Here is a 17,104-nt window from a genome sequence, read left to right as displayed (position 1 = left end):
TTTTTTTTTTTTTTTTTTTAGAGAGAGATTTTTGCTATAGGGTACACACACTAGCCACAGAGACAGAGAAAGTAAGAAATCACCCCCACCACCACCACCACCAAGGGGGATGGTCATACCACAATCCCTTCTCTTCCTGGGATTTTGGGCACTCATGCATACATGTCTGGCATGAGTTTTAACCCACTGGGGCTGGGACTAGAACCATGGTTGACTATGTGGGATTCCAGTGATGTAACCATTTCACCATCTGCTGGTCCCATGGTCCACACTTAATAATGGGGGAATTAGTTCAACTACAGTGACTCTGCTAGTATGTGGATAAACCAGGCTTTTAAACTCTGTCCTGTCAGACTCTTAGACCTGAGATTTTAAATATTATCACTACTGCCTCACAGCTAAGATAGTATGGATATTTTAAAAAATCTCATATAGTATTAGATATTAAAAAGATTTTTTAAAAGAAGAAATAATTAATGAAAGGGATAAAGTAACTATAAAGTAAGTTATAATCTTATAAAATATTTAAATATTGTTAGGCTAATTAGATATCTTGAAACATATTTAAAGTACTATTAAGCTAATATCAAATGCCATTATTATAAAGAATGAATTTAAAGAATTATTCTTAAAACTTAGTAAGATGATTCATCTCACTGTTTATGTGATTACCCTAAAATAACTATAATAACTATGAGAGAATTGTGAACATTACAAAATGTAAATTTTAGTTTATTTTTGGCTATTGCAAACATAAAATATTATGTAGTACTTTTTTGACATGACACTTAAAAATATAACAATATCAAAACAAATCACATTATAAAAATGTAATTGTTATTATCACTACAGATTGTTTTAATTATTATTAACATTGTTATTTTGCTAAATGTGAGGGTTTACTATTTATGTCTGAAAATGTAGAAAGTCTTAAGTTTCTACATTTTGGCTAGCCAAGTTATGATGATTCAGTAATATTAAGAATTTATATACAAATATAAATGGTTGTAACTATTATTGTTTATAAGGACATTGCTAGATAAATCTATCCTTTTTAAATTTGAGTTTACATTTGAAATATTGATTCTTTTACCTTCTGCAAAAGCCACTATTACAGGATTTCAAATCTCAAGGTAAGCACTGAATGACAGGATAAAAGAGAGTACATTGTGGGTTTTGAATAAACTTTAACCAATTGGTTTGCTACTTGTGTCTTCCTGTAAGACATTCATGCTTTTACTTTTTATTACCTTTAGGCCCTTTGAACAGTTTGATTTCCACAACAGTCTCCAAAATGGGTCGTCTTCTCCGCACATACAATCGGACGATAGACCCCGCTTCCTTGAGGGCTTCAACCGCTTTACTGTGGGAAACCTCTGACACGTCAACCTCATTCACCCGCAAGATACAATCATTGACCCTGGAAGAAAGAGACAAGATTCAGGAGTGGTTATGAGGGTTCTGAAAGAATATTATTATGATTATCAAGTCTTGGATGTGAGGAAGTAAAATTGTTCGAAATTGAAAAGTTACTTGAAATGAAGGAAATCTAGAAAATATTCCTAACCTTTCCCACCCTGAGTGCACTACTGGTCAGGTTCCATTCTAAACTCCAGTCCCCTCTGATTGAGACTGTCACTTGTGGCATAGTTATAGGACAATTTCAGGTCTCAGTCAATTATTTATTTATTTTTGAAAGTTTTTTTTGTTGTTGTTGGTGGTGTTGTTGTTGTTGCCATAGGGTGCATGCGCTTACCAGAAAGACAGAGAGGGATGGACAGATAGAAGCGAGGGATCACCCTGAGGGGGGATGGCCACACCGCAATCCCTTCTCCTTTATTCTCCTCTTGGGATCTTGGGCATGTACACACACACACACCTGGTGTGAGTTTAAGCCACCAGGTCCAGGACTTGAACTGCAGTCAACTACATAAGAGTGTAGTTATGTAGCCATTACACCAACTGCTCGTCCTAGGTCTCAGTCAATTATATCAGTAGATTGCTTGGTTCTAATTGGTTTGACTGAAGGTTGTAACTTGAGTAGTTCTCAGAATTTACTACTATGGACTATTATAGGCACATAACTAACTTTAATGATAGATAATTTTTCTCAAATTTTTAATCTGCTAGCTACAAAAGTAAAATACAATCTTTTTAAAAATCTACAAAATATGTAAGTGTAGAAAAATGAAAAATATACATGACTTAACCATCTAAAATAAACCTGTTAGCTTTCTGGTAAATTATCTTTTAGTATTTTTTTTCCTCAAATTCACCTCATAATATTACAAATAGTGGGAGACCAGCAATTAGCATAGTGGCTATGTGGTTGGACTTCCATGTAGTTGACCGTGGTTCAAGTCCCAGACTTGGTGGCTTAAATTCATGCCAGGTGCATGTGCGTGCATGCCCAAGATTCAGAGAGAATGGAGGAGAAGGGGTTGTGGCATGGCCATCCCCCCTGGGGGGTGATTTCTTGCTTTGTGTCTCTTCTGGTTAGCGCACGTGCCCTATAGCAAAAAACAAAAACAAAAAAACAAAAAAACTCTCAAAAAATATACATATTGAAGTTCAGAGCTGATAAAGTTCAAAGAGAATCTCAGGTAAAGTAAACATGATGGATCGCTTACCCAAATTCCATTCCCTACTTTCTCCTTCCCAGAGTCTACTTTTGTTCAGGGTATTTACTCTTTAGAAATATTTATGGAAGGGGCCAGCAGATGGCATAATGGTTCTGTTGCTGGACTTTCATGTAGTTGACTACAGTTCAAGTTCCAGACCCAGCAGCTTAAAACTCATGCCGGGTGTGTGTGTGTGTGTGTGTGTGTGTCCAAAATCCCAAGAGAACAGAAGAGAAGGGATTGTAGTGTGGCCATCCCCCTAAGAGGTGATTTCTCACTTTCTGTCTCTCTGTCTCTGTCTCTCCAGTAAGCACATGCACCCTAAAGCAAAAACCTCTCAAAAAATATTTGTTGAATAAATGAAATGAGTCTCAGTTCAATTATTGAGTCTTCTATGTCCTTAGTTTATAACCGTGAGTAATTTTCTTAATCTCTCTAAATCTCCATTTTCTTATCTATAAATTGTATATAATAGAAATATCTGCTATGAAAGCTTCTGGGAAAGATTAAATGCGATAATATAATGACATAATATAAGCTCTTAGCACAGATGCTGGTATGTAATGATGGCCTAACAAATTCTTGTTTTTGATGACAGTACACTATTTCTTGATTTATAATATTCTATACTATTGAATCCTCTCTAACCTTGTGGAATAAGACTTATTTTCTACATTTTAGAAATAAGAATAGTTTTGGGACCAGCAGTTGGCGTAATGGCTATGTTGCTGGACTCCCATGTAGTCGACTGCGGTTCGAGTCCCAGACCCAGTGGCTTAAACCCACGCCAGTGCCAGTGTGTGCGTGCTCAAGATCCCAAGAGGAAAATGGAGAAGAAGGGATTGCAGTGTGGCCATTTTTCCTGGGGGATGATTTCTTGCTTTCTGTCTCTCTGTTTCTGTCCGTCTTTCTGGCGAGTGTGCAAGCAAAAACCTCTTCAAAGGAAAAGAAAAAAAGAAATAAGAATAGTTTTTAACTGGTTAAGTCCTTTGTTTAAAGCTGTCAGCAATTTCAGTAGAGACTGGATTTGATCTCAGTTTTTCTCTGTTTTTGTTTTGGGCTCTTTCCTGTTAGAATCATGGGTATCTCATGTGATGAATAGTTTCATGTATGTTGTGCACATCAGTTCAATATTATAGGACCATAGTGGAAATATTAAACATGAAGTATGGGAAGAGTTTTCTTTCTTTTAATTTTTTTTGCCTATGAATTTTGTCTACCTGTGTGAGCAGGTAAGTTACAAGAACACTTGCCTCAGTGAGAACACCGTGCAGCCTCAAAATCCTGAGTTGAAATATTTCACTTACATTTCACTGACATTGTTCTTTCATAACAGATGCTATGGCTTTAATAGGTTTATACATACATTTCCTCTCCAACTAAATAAAAAAATATCGCAGAAAACTACCAATTAAAATAGTTTTAGAATGTAGGCTCATGGGTGCCAGCCGTCTTGCAGCAGCTGGTCCTTTGAGAGTGGGTAATTTTGCCATCTCACGATAATACAAAAACATAATGTTTACCCTCACCCTATGCTCAGAATACTAAGCATATCTGGAAACACTGCTTTCCTAGAAGGGAGTAGTTGCCATTAAAAAAATATTCTGGAGGCGCTATCTATTTAAACTCTACTAATGTTGTTCTTTTGTATACAGTGGGATCCTTCACTGTCACTTGCTGGGTGTGGGAGGTCACAGCCCAAGTCAGGAGGCTGCTCCTGAATATGTGGGTGAAGCAGGAAGCATTGGTGTAGAATCAGCAGTCAGGAGACCCAGCACTGGGTCAAACCTGTGGCTATGGTCACATCACCCCGTCTTTGACCTTCCATTTTTCCATGAGAAGAGAACACACATGCCCACAGTTGTGAAAGGGGTACCAGATAGTTCATGTGTACAGGTATATGTGCAAAATGCATTAAACTGTCATTTGATCCATAGGCAGATCAAGTGTGCTCAAAGATTTATTAAAATGTGAACAGGGTGGAGAGTTAGATTTTTAGAGGATCTACTATGTACCCTATCACTGGTCACTTCACTTATTCACTCTCACTTAAATTTATGAAGCATTGATCCTGATTTTATAGACAGTGGAATTTCACTGACAAGGTCATCATGTTGATGACAGAGAAATGATTTTAAGCTTGTTTTGTCTCTTCCTAGAGCTTATGATGCTTCAAGGGTACTCAGAGGTGATTGCATTAAATTAAAAAAAAAAATCAGGTGTGTGTGTGTGTGTGGGGGGGACTTTACATTCAAATTCTTCAACTAGAGAGGAAAGAATGTCAACATGTCAACCCCAAGTAGGATACTCAACTTTCTTTCTTCCCAATCACTTGAAATAGAATTTGACAGGGGGGAGGGGGGGTCATAGCCATTTAAAAATTTGTTCTCTCTACCAGCTACTAGTCTTTATGAGTAAAGCAACCATTTGTACTCATTTTGGATCATGTAAATATATCATTAGCTTCAAATTCCAGGTCTACTTTGTCTACGTCAAAGGGGTAGCCTTTATCATATTTCCAAGTCATTTTATCAAAGACTTCTTCCCTACTTCACTAATAATACTAAGTTGATGATTTCACTCCTTCAGTGCTTACTGTTTCAGATATAAGTTGAATATTCACCTTTAGCTGTTTCATCGCCATTTGTGGACCATAACTGTCTGCAAGAATAAAAACTAATTTAGGGGCCAGCTGTTGTATGGTGGCAGAGGCAGCTGGATTTCACATGGCCACGGTTTAAATCCTGGACTTGATGGCTTGAAAGACATGCCAGGCCTGTGTGTGTGTGCCTAGAATCCTGAGACAATGGAAGAGAAGGGATTATGGCATTGCCATCCTGCATAAAAGGTACCTTCTCATGTTTCCTCTCTCTGGTGAGTGCATGCACCCAATAGCAAACTTTAAAAAAACAAAACAACTCATTGTAGTCATTATCTAGAATTTCCTTTTGAAACTTTGATGCCTTTCCTTGCAGAAAATATCATAGAAACAAAAAGGATATTTAATTATCAACACATATCTGCAGAATCACATCTAAATGATACTTAACAAATTACTAAAAGTTTTAACATTGACAAGATAAAATGTGTAAGTATACTATTTCATAAATATTAAAATGTTGTGCTATTAAAATGGAATTTGTGATTTTTATACATTTTTAAGGATAATTCAGTAAAAAATCATCACTAAATCATAGTAAGGTAAAAATTTAAAAACCTTTTGTTTATTATGCATACAAAATATTGAAAGGAGGAGAGTAAACTAGCTCTGCTTCTTTGTGGGTATGACATAATGGATTTTTTTTTTTGAGAGATTTTTGCTATAGGGCACATGCATTTATGAGAGAGAGAGAGAGAGAGAGAGAGAGACAGAGACACAGAAATCATTCCCCAAGGGAGAAGGTCATGCCGCGATCTCTTCTCCATTCTCTTCTTGGGATTTTGGGTTCACACACACATGTGCCTGGCGTGAGTTTTAAGCCACTGGGTCCATTCAAACTGCAGTTGACTATGTGGGAGCCCAGTGATGTAACTGCTACGACATCTGCTAGTCCCCATAAAGGATGTTTAAAGAAGCATTTTTCTACTTTTATGTTTTCTCCAAACATCCCATAGTGAATATATATCATGTTAGAGAACCTAAGAACATGGACCTGGGAACCTCGACTATATTTAGGTATACTTGGGGTCTTGTCCCAGATGTAAAACATAAGAGCTTAGGACTTGCATGGGCAAGTTACCTGGTAATTTTTTTTTTGTCCTTTCTTTCATCATTATTATTATCATTATTTACATTTAATCACTGTATATCTTTATAGCATCCAAAATTAATTTTCCCAGCACAAATACACTGTACATTAGTCCAGTCAAAGATATTACCATACATATTATCATCAACAGGTAATCTTCCATTTTTGTGTCCATTAAATGTTTTACTTCTTTTTCTCCCCTAGATTCAGTGCCTCCTGCCCTCCCCCATTGACCACCCTCCAGTCACTTGATATCTTGAAGTCTCAGTTTCTTCATGTGAATATAGAGATAATAAGACTGCTGTACGGATTAAGAGAGAGAACACATGTGAAATACTTGTATAGTGCCTGACAAAGAGTTAAGAATAATAATTGCTAGTTATTACTGCTATGAAAAAGAGACAAGAATTATTTGCATAAGTGAGGAAATGAAGTGACTTTAATGAAGGAAAAAAAGATACTAAAAGAAGAAACAACTGAAATCAAGATGCTGAAAGGACTGACAATTTTGGTAATAAGAGAGGGAAAAAATAAGATTAATGGAGTTTTTTTGAAGTAAAATGTAAAAATGGGACTTTAAGTAATTCTTGCTTTATGCAGTATAATGGAATTTCTCTTTCACCTTACCCTTCCTCTACCCCGCAAAATGCTTCCATCATTCTGATTCAAACTACCTCTGAGCAGCCTTGAAGAATTTTCTAAAGATCAGCATACTCAGCAGAATTCCCACCAATTCATTCCTACTCTGCCCGTGCCCTACTCCATACCTTGTCAACCACACTCACCCACACTAAGACCCTCTCAAAGTTTTGATTCAAAAGTAGATTTTAGGTCAAAGGGTCTCAAACTTTGTAGCAGCTATTGGTTACTGAGCCAAGGCCCCTAACTCGCCTGCCCTCCATTGTCTTCACTCAGTACAATTCTCATTGGTTAAAAGGACGAGTAAATTACACACCAACGGATGACATCATGGAGAAATACGTTCAATGTTTAATGTGCTGGATGAAGTACAATAATGCATGATCAAATTTAAAAATCTAGCTAAGGAATTTAACTGCATGCACGTAAGAAGAACAATCAATCACTTGAAAAAATCAGAATATGTTTAAAAGGAATAATTCCACAGGTTTTATATAAATTAAAATGAAATCAGAAAAAGCTCTGTTGGTGAAAGTATAACAAAGGTCTTATTTTTCTTTTATTCCTAGAGTCACTAAAAGTTTGTGATGAAAAAATAATAGAAGTCAAAACTATATTTATGAAAAGACAGATGTGGGGGGCCAGGAGCTGGTGTGGTGGTTAAGGTGCTGGACTTCCACATGGCTGACTGCAGTTCAAGTCTCAGACCTAGTGGCTTGCTTTCTCACTTTCTCTCTCTCCCCCAACCCCTGGCAGTCTCTGGTGAGTGCATGTGCACTATAATAAATTTAATAATCATAATAATCATAATAAAATTAAATAAATTAAGACAGAAAGAAAAGACAGTTACTTTATGTTGGCAAACAGAGAGAAGGAAAAAATACAACACATAATAGAAGCTGACCTGAATGACTCCCAGTCATTATAGCCTGTTATAAATCTGCTTAATGATATCTGCCTTCTTTTTCTCTCCTTTTCTCATAAGCACATGTAACTTATGAGGATCTGTAAAGTCTATCATCAACTAAGGTTCATGTTTGAAACTTTTCCTCATCTTAATGATCAATTATTTGACTTCATTCAGCACTGTAATTTGTATTGAAAATAAAGCCCAGTGGCAGTGGCACAGCAACAGCAAAATGCTCTGCAATGCTGGAAGCCACATGGAAGACCAGGATTCAGTTCCTGGGTTGACCGATTCATGCCTGGCCTGAGAGTGTGTCTGTGGTTCTGGTTGGGAAAAGGATGAGTGTCAGGGAGATCAGAGCGTGAGACCCTTTTCATCATTCTCTCTCTCAGTCTCTCTCTCATAAAAGAAAGAAACTTTTAAAAAGACCCTGAAAGTAGAAGGATAGAAATCAGCATAGGTTAACCATTTTCTAGGAAAAGAAGACTATATTTCAAAAACAGTTGATAATGTGCTAATATAGTAATATCTGTGGGGTCTTTTGTCAAACAAGCTTTCATATTTTTACAGGAGTGACAGGTTCACACAGCTTAACACAAATCACTTTTCAAATTTGGCCCTAGTGTGAAGAATGCGAAATCAAAACCATGAAATTCAGAGGTTCAACCTGAAGAGAAGAAATAGAAACTTGAGAGCTTAGTATTGGGGGCCATTTTCTTCCATGCTGACTGGGAAATGTCAAAAGCCTATCCACAGGAAGATAAGGAATGAAGTCAAGATGTGAAAGAAGCAAAGGTTAGACAAGAGATGGGACTCTCTGAGATGCCCTGGAGCGCCTCAGTCTATGACCATTCTTCCTACAGCTTGGCTGTCTAATTCATCCTTGAATTTGAACAGATACTCCCCGATCTAATTAGTGGCCAGTTTTGATTAAGTAGGCTCAGGTGGATCTTCGTAACTTGCACACAAAAATGTCTAGTACGTGCAGACGTTGTGACCAGCACTTTATATGCATTGTCTTCCTTAGCATATTCCTATTTTTTTCTTAATGCTTAATTCGTATTTATCTCATCTTCTGGGAAGCCATCTCTGACCCAAATGATTGATTCTGTATCCCTGTCTTAGGGAGTTGGTGCAAAATATTAAGAGTTACCACACTTAGAAAATAAAAATATAGGAAATCCAATTAAATTTGAATTTCAGATAAATGTAATAATAATTATTCAGACAAACAAATACATTTTAACTATGTTCTATACTATGTCTGGACATATTTACAATAAAAGCTATCTGTGTTCATTTGAAATTCAAATTTAACAAGGTGTAATATGTTTATAAAGACACACTATTTATAAATACTGAACTGTGGTCTTTGGTTTGCTGGAGTGACAAAATGCCTGGCACATAGTGGGGTATGTATTTATTATGTATTATATATATATAGTCTTCGCTTTGGTTTGCTGGAGTGACAAAATGCCTGGCGCATAGTGGGGTATGTATTTATTATGTATGATATATATAGTCTTCCATATAATAGAAACACTGAAAGGTACATATTGCTGCCTCAATTTTATAGCAGAAACCTGATGCTTGAAGAGGTTTAAAATAACAGTAAGTCTAGGTAATCTCAAAGCTCATGTACTGCTCCATCTGCGCTGCTCTGCTTTAGTAAAATAATTTTATGACTTAGCCAATCACAGCTGTGCCCATCAGTGGGATCAAGGCTCATACTGGAAAGCAGTAAAGTGAAGCCAAATAACAAAATCTAGATCAATGATTCTCAAACTCTGCAGAGCATGAGTCAGTTGAAGGGCTGGTTAAACCCCAAACTGCTAGCTCCATCCCCAGAGTTTCCGATTCAGTAGGTCTAAAGAGAAGAGAGGATTCACATTTCTTTCTTCCTCTTTTTATCCCCGCATAGGCTATGTGTGCTTGCTGGAGACAGACAGTGAGAGGGAAAGTGAGAAATTGTCTCCTAAGGGTGGGGATTGGCCACACTTCAATCCTTTCTCCTCCTTTCTTCTCTCAGGATTTGGGGCACACCAACCTGGTGTGATTTTCATGCTACCAGGTCCGGGGCTCGAACCGTGGACTGCTATGTGTGAGTCTAGTGCCTTAACCACTACACCATATGGTGACCCTGATGATTCACATTTCTAACAGGTCTGTAGGTGATCCTGGTGATGTTGGACTGGCCTATACTCTGAAAACCAGTGCTCTAGATTTTGAAGGGTCACTCTACTTGGCTCATTTGTGGTTCATTCCCAAATAAACAGAAGAACTCAATCTTATGGTGTCCCAATGGTCTAGGACAAAAGTCCTGATCTCTGATTCTGAATCCAGTTGCCTCATTTTTAATTTTGTTTGCACATTTTATTTCCAACCAAATCTCTAAGAGAACCTGGATCAGAAGACCACAGCTGTCACACCACGTGAGGCTGAACACAGGCCAGCCATTTGCCAGTACTCATTTTTACTTCCAAGACTCCTGACTCCTTTCCTTCAGCAAAGGCCAATTGATAGCCACTTTATTCCACATTTTAAAAATAGGGCTTCTACTCTCATCTCTAATTCTGGGTGAGAGTAACTCGAGTTTATGATCCATAGAAGCCATCTCCTACAGTGAATGTACTGTTTTTCTCTCTCCATTTGACACTTCATTTCCCTTATAAAATGCTTGCAGGATGCTCTGCAGCTGTCATCTGGGAAACATCATAGCTTTCCACAATGGGGAAAGAAATTGCTATTTCAGCACCAGTGATTGGTGTTTCGGCACTTCCCCGGAAAAGCAGAGAGGCCAATAACAAATCTCGAGCCAGACAATTTAATGGGCGCAACATGAAAAGGAGGCATTGGATGGGAATTTCAAAGAGAGATCATAAGGCTGGCTACAGCCCACTAAGCCCAATCTCTGCCGGCACACAGGACTGCATGTCCCCCTTCCTGAGGCGTGGTGCTTTTGCTTCCCACCTGAATTACGATACTAGCATCCTAGCTGGCTGTCCCGAGGCCCCTCTCCTTTACTATTACCCATAAAACACAGTTCAGTTTCCTAAAGCAACATTTTCATCATTTCTTTCCCCTTCAAAATGCATTTGATTACTTAATGTATGCAAAAGGAAAATTCTGACTTGTCCTTAAATTCCAGTGTTTGTTATACAACTGTTGCTTGAGAGAGGATGAATATCAGTGTACGACCTCTAAATCTGGCCCCTCCTTTTATACCTCTCAAGCCCTGCTGCAGTTAAGCCATAGTCTCTGCATTTTATTTCATGTGGTTTTTGTTTCCCAAAGGTCAAACCAAAACCAGTCTCATTCAAGGGCAACTTCACACTCCATAACGTCATGAAATGTTTCCTAATCCTTCGAGTCCTCCTTGTCTCTAATGTCTAAAGAGCAAATACATGGCTGATTCTTATCACAAAACTATCGATTGGGCCAACCCTGTAGCCTAGTGATTGAGGGAGCTGACTCCCACACGGCTGACCCCAATTTGAATTCTGGCTCCTATGTCTTGAAAGACATAATGTGTGTGTGTGTGTGTGCATGTGTACCCCCAACCACAAAGGATGAAAGAATTGAGGAGAAGGCATGACTATGCATTTTGGGAGAATGCTGTCTCCCTCTCTGTCTCTATGTCTCTATCTGGCAAGCATGCATGCCCTCTGTCAATTAAAAAAACAAACAAACAGAAAACAAAAAACAAAGAAATCCCTATAGATTGGCTATACCCGTAGGACCCCAAACAGTGAACACTACACATTAAGTACTGCATTTAAAAATGTGTTATTTGATTTCCTATTTTCCTCTACTCAGATCTACTCCAGTTCCAGAAATGGATGTTTGTCAGCATATATGGAATTTATAATTATGCACTTTCTAATTCTAATTCAATTTGGTCTTATGATACCGGCAAATATTTCAGTGAAAATTTGAGAACCCCAAGGAGCATGATAAGGTGGGAAGAATACTGGATTATAAGAGAGATGTGAATTAAAAAAAAAATTGCTAAGTGGTGCATGTGCTCAACACAGAGAAAGAGAGAAAGTGATAAAGCAAGCCCTATGGAGGATGGTCACACTGCAATCTCTTCTCCATTTCTCCCTCTTTTTGGGATTTTGCACATGCACACACATATGCCCAGGGTGATTTTCAAGCTACTAGGTCTGGGGCTTTAACCAGGTAGTCAGCTATGTGGGGTCCAGCTGCCTTAACCACCATGCTACCAACTGGCCCTAGATGTGAATTATAAACCTTGTTCTGCCTCCTTCCAGTTAAGTAAGTCATTTTCATCTGTGTTTATGCTTGAGTTTGGTGGTTTAAAAATTCTCTTCTAGTGCTCATGTTATATAAGTCTCGGTTTAAGGTCAGTTTAGCCAGGCACCAATCACCACTCAGAGTCTAGAGTGCATCTCAAACAATGCAAAATTTTCAGTCATTTGAAATATCTAAACAGAAAAGCTCTTTCTTCAAATTAGATCTTGCTCAGTAGCTGCGCAATGCATGTTTATATTGGGTCAACTGGTCAGTCATGACACATTTTTGCATAGAAAAACAGAAAAATACATCATGACCTTCCCAATGACCTAATAATTATTACACATGACAAATAAAGGCAGAGTTCCTGTGATTCCTATTTAGCCTTCAGAGCTTAGTAGCCTCAGTTACTCCAAGTAGTTTTCCATGGCCTCCCTAAACCTCCCTTCCCATTATGGGATCCTGCTTATACCCTATATGGCAGGGGGGAAGGAGAATCAGAGCACAGCCTGCTGGAAGGTCCTCATTTGTGATTCCCTCACAGGGCCCTGAAGAATCCAGTGAGGGCCATACATGACTGCACAGAAGCAGCGAATGCAGAAAGAAATCCAGGAGAATCCCTAAGATTAGCCATGTTTGCTGAAGTGTTTTTTTGTTTTTTGTTTCCTTGTTGTTTGTTTCAAATTCATGTGAAGGCTTCCAATGGGCAATTGGTAGCACTGCCCACAGGGCTCTAAGGAATGTAGATTGAATCTGCCTTTTTTGATAAAGTCCAAAGGTCTCCACAAAATGCACAAGGTGGGGCTTTTTAAATTTATTATGTTTTTTATATAATCTGGTTTGTTATTCATCTCTGCAGTTCTGCCTCTTGCTATTTCATTAGTTTCTTCAAACATCATGCAAGTTCATTGTCTACACCTCTCCTGCCTGGATTAACCTACTTCAGACCCTGTAGTTGTCTGGGAAATATCTTACCCATCTTTCTGGGACCAGCAGACAGAATAATGGTTGTGTCACTGGACTCCCACATAGTCGACTGTGGCTTAAGTCCCAGATCCAGTGGCTTAAAAATCACCCTCGGTGGGTGTGTGTGCATGTGTGCCCAAAATTCCAAAAGGAGAATTGAGGAGAAGGATTTGTGGCATGGCCATCCCCCTGGGAGGTGATTTCTTACTTTCTGTCTCTTTGTCTTTCTCTGTCTCTCCAGCAAGTATACATGCCCTATAGCAAAAATCTCTCTTTTTTAAAAAGGTATTTTACCCATCTGTCAAGATTAATAGCCATTCTGAAGCAGCTTTACAGTTTAGCAGTAGAGATATAAAAACAAGCTCTGAGGACTATGGCAAGAGAAATATAGGGGACTGGCAGAAACATACAATGGGAAAACATTACTTGATTCAGGAAGGCCAAAGGAAACTTCTGGAGCAACTGAAGTAACTGAGATCTGAAGGCCAAATGGAAGTTGGCGAGGAGAATGAAGAGAGGGGGAAGTATTTCAGGCATGGTTCAATGGTTAGTGACTTGAGGATCAGAGAGTAAGACGTGCAGACCCTTCTGAGGCAAGTTAAGGCATTTGGGCTTGAACCCAAAGGCACAAGGGAAAGCTTTGGTACTGCTTAACGCTAGAACAGTGTTTTAGAAGAACTTTCTAGGTATAAGGTGAAGATATGGGCTAGATTTAGGAGGCGAAGTTAGAGTAGAAGTAGGTAAAGACTGTCATTAGCAGATACAATATGATCTTGATGAACAATATGAGAGCCAGGACTAGACCGATGGTATCTGGAATCAGAACAGAGAGAAGGAGACAGATGAAGAGGCTAAATAGAATTTAATATAATAGTATGCTGATGAAGTGATGTTGGGAGGTGAGGAAAGGGAGAAATCATTTTCTTACATGTATATCACAACATATACATCATGAATCACTTGAGGGGAGAAATCCTATCTTTCATCATATTTTCTGTGCCTCAGATGGTGCCTGGCACCGAGTTGGCATAGAAAATATGGTTGATAAACAAATGAATTTCAGAAGTGAGGAAGTTAGTCAATGACATCTTCACTGCCAGTGTTCAAACCTTTTCCAGTGACCTTGTCCCATGACAATTCTGTATCCTCTCACGTCATTATCTCACTATTCCTGCTCTAAAGAGAACGAATTCAAATTTAATCATCCTAAGAAACAGGCTATCCATCTCAGGGAAGTGTGGAGTATTTTAAAAGCCAACTGACGTGCTGTCTTATACTTATGGAGGTAAATACATATTATTCGATGGTAAGTGATTTTAACATTTTCTCACATATATTAAATATCTAATATGAAAATTTCAACATCTTTAATGACTCTTAAAATTATAAACATCAAGTCTCAGGATGAACAAAATCATAGATTGTTAAACAAGAATAATTTCCAGTACTTGTACAATTTAACAAGAAAAAAAAATTGTGTTACTTAATTCAGTTGTTTTCTTATATATTAAAACTCTTTGCTAGAATGTTAGCTCTATGAGAGAGGAAATTTTCTTTTGTTAAACAAATAATTATTTCATTTTATTTATTATTATTATTTTAATTCACAGAGAAAGGGAAACAGAGAAAGCAAGCTGCCAGGTCCAGGACTTGAACCACGATTGGCTATGTGGGGGTCTAGAATCTCAGCCACCATGCCTCTTGCTGGCTCCCTAATTTTCCATTTTTTATTCCAAGTAACTGATGCAGCTCCTCACATAATAGCCAGTCACCCAATTTTCCTTTTTACTGCATTTCCCTCACCCTCCATTTTCAACCCATTAGCAAGATCAATTGTTTCAAACTCCCATATATATTCATTTTTGAGAATGAATTTTTCTGTTTTTCTATGTAAAAATGCATCATGACTTTCCTGACAACCCAATATCACAATCCATCTATTTTTCTCCATTTCTACTACTGTCACCCTCTCACACACTACCACCACTCCTACTCAGACACACTGGCTCACGGGCTCTGTTACTATTCTCTATCACATGCTTGCTATATGGAATTCAGAGCGCCTAATTTTAAAATTTAAATTGGATAAGGTAACTCATCCTTTGTTTAAGCCTCCCAAGTTCTTCTTTTATCATTTAAAATGAATTCCATGCCCCTCCCTGCTTCACAAAGCCCTGACTGCACTCTACTCTCTGTTCTCATCCTCTCACTGTCCCCTGATCCCTTCTCTGCAGCCTCACTGACTACTGCTCCTAGTGCATGTTTAGCTCACTCCTACATTAAGGCACTTGCTCTTACCATTTCTTCAGCTTTGAAAGTCTTTTCCCTGGTCTTTCCTAGGCTAGTTCCTTTTTGGCGCTAAGGTCATACTTTAGGACCAACCTCTTCACATAGTTAAGTGCAATGCGTGGGGAGCCAGATCCCCACATGACCAACAGCTCAAAATTGGCCACAGTGGCTTGAAAAATGTGCTGGGTCTGTGTGCACGAGTGTTCAAAATCCAGGTGAGATGAAGAAATGGAGGAAAAAAGAGTGCAATGTGACCATGCCTCACTGAGGGGAGGGCTTCTTCTATCTCTCCCTACAACTCCCTTCTGGATAGTGCACATTTCTACTGCAATAAAAGAAAAATATAAAAAGAACATAGCTTAAACGTCACTTCCCATTACACGACATACTCTGATTTAATTCTTACAAAATGTCTACGTGTATGCAATATTACACTGCATATCTCGTAAATATGTACAGTCAGTCGACACTTGAACAATACAGAGGCTAGGGGTGCTGACCCTGGTACAGTCAGAAATTGATGTTTAACTTTTGACTCTCCCAAAACTTAACTACTAATAGCATCGTGTTCTCAAGAGGCCCTCTCAACAACACAGTCAATTAATACATACTTTGCAAACTATATGTATTATATACTATATTCTTATAATAAAGTAAGCTAGAGAAAAGAAAATGTTAAGAAAATCTTCAAGAGAAAGTACATTTCCAGTATTTATTGAAAAAAAAAAATCCCATGTATAAGTAGACCTGCACAGTTAAAACCCATATTGTTCAAGGGTCAATTGTACAATTGTATGAATAAAACAAAATTTAAGAAATGAACTAAGAATTCATTTTTAAAATGAATTAAGAAGAAATAATGCTATCTCCTTCCAGAAGCCTACTGGGATCACTTAATCTAAAAGTAGCCAGGCACTCATCATTATATCACTTCAATATTACTTCATTATATCACTTCATTATTATAGCACTATCATTATATCTGCTTCATTTGCTGTATAGTACCTATTATGATAGCTCTTATTATATGATATGTTGTATATTTATCTTTGATCTAACAGACAAAATTCTTTGAGCAGGATCCTTCTCTGTTTTGTTGATTTGTTTTATCTTTAGGGCCAAGGACAGTGTCCAGTAGCAGATATTCAGTAAAAAGGTAAATAACATAAATTATTGAATTAAGGCATGAACAAATGAATTTAGATGGTACTCAACTTATGATGGTTTGATTGAATTATTTTTCTACTTTGTGATGGTGCAAAAATGACATGTGTTCAGTAGAATTGTGTTCTGAATATCCATACAACCATTTGACTTTTTACTTTCAGTACTGATTTCAATAAGTTAAATGAGATATTCAATATTTAATTAATATTTTTAAAACATTTATTTTAGTTATTCTTTTTGTTATTAATATTACATTTTTTATATATGGCATGTGTACTCACAAGAAAGAGATAGAGAGAGAGAGAGAGAGAGAGAGAGAGAGGAAAAATGAGAAAGCAAGCTACTTAAACCATGGTCAACCATGTGGAAGTCCAGCACCTTAACCATAGGCCACCTGTTGGCCCCTCAATACCTAATTATTAAATAGTCTTTGTGTTAGATGATTTTGCCCAAGTGTAGGCTAATATATAAGTGTTCTGTAGGTCAGGTGTAGGAAATGCATTTTTGAC

At 37.8% G+C, this 17,104-nt stretch overlaps 1 protein-coding gene and 1 long non-coding RNA gene across 12 annotated transcripts in view; one reads left to right on the top strand and one right to left on the bottom strand.

Moving 5' to 3' along the window:
• Positions 1-1,303, top strand: part of LOC102475596 (uncharacterized) — a 13,440-nt gene extending 12,137 nt beyond the window's left edge. The window contains exon 3 of the long non-coding RNA XR_334033.1: positions 1,257-1,303. This is a non-coding gene — a long non-coding RNA (uncharacterized LOC102475596). The remainder of the gene's footprint in view (positions 1-1,256) is intronic.
• Positions 1-17,104, bottom strand: part of DLG2 (discs large MAGUK scaffold protein 2) — a 1,612,020-nt gene that overhangs the window by 568,901 nt on the left and 1,026,015 nt on the right. For all 11 annotated transcript variants that reach the window (XM_006144952.3, XM_006144955.3, XM_006144956.1 and 8 more), the window contains one exon: positions 1,251-1,420. In XM_006144952.3, coding sequence (XP_006145014.1) covers positions 1,251-1,420 — 170 coding nt within the window. The remainder of the gene's footprint in view (positions 1-1,250; positions 1,421-17,104) is intronic.

Source organism: Tupaia chinensis, unplaced genomic scaffold (genome assembly GCF_000334495.1).
Source record: "Tupaia chinensis unplaced genomic scaffold, TupChi_1.0 Scaffold000139_1, whole genome shotgun sequence".
NCBI lineage: Eukaryota > Metazoa > Chordata > Mammalia > Scandentia > Tupaiidae > Tupaia > Tupaia belangeri.
Note: the sequence above shows the minus strand (reverse complement) of the source record. Positions and strands in the feature narration are given on the sequence as shown.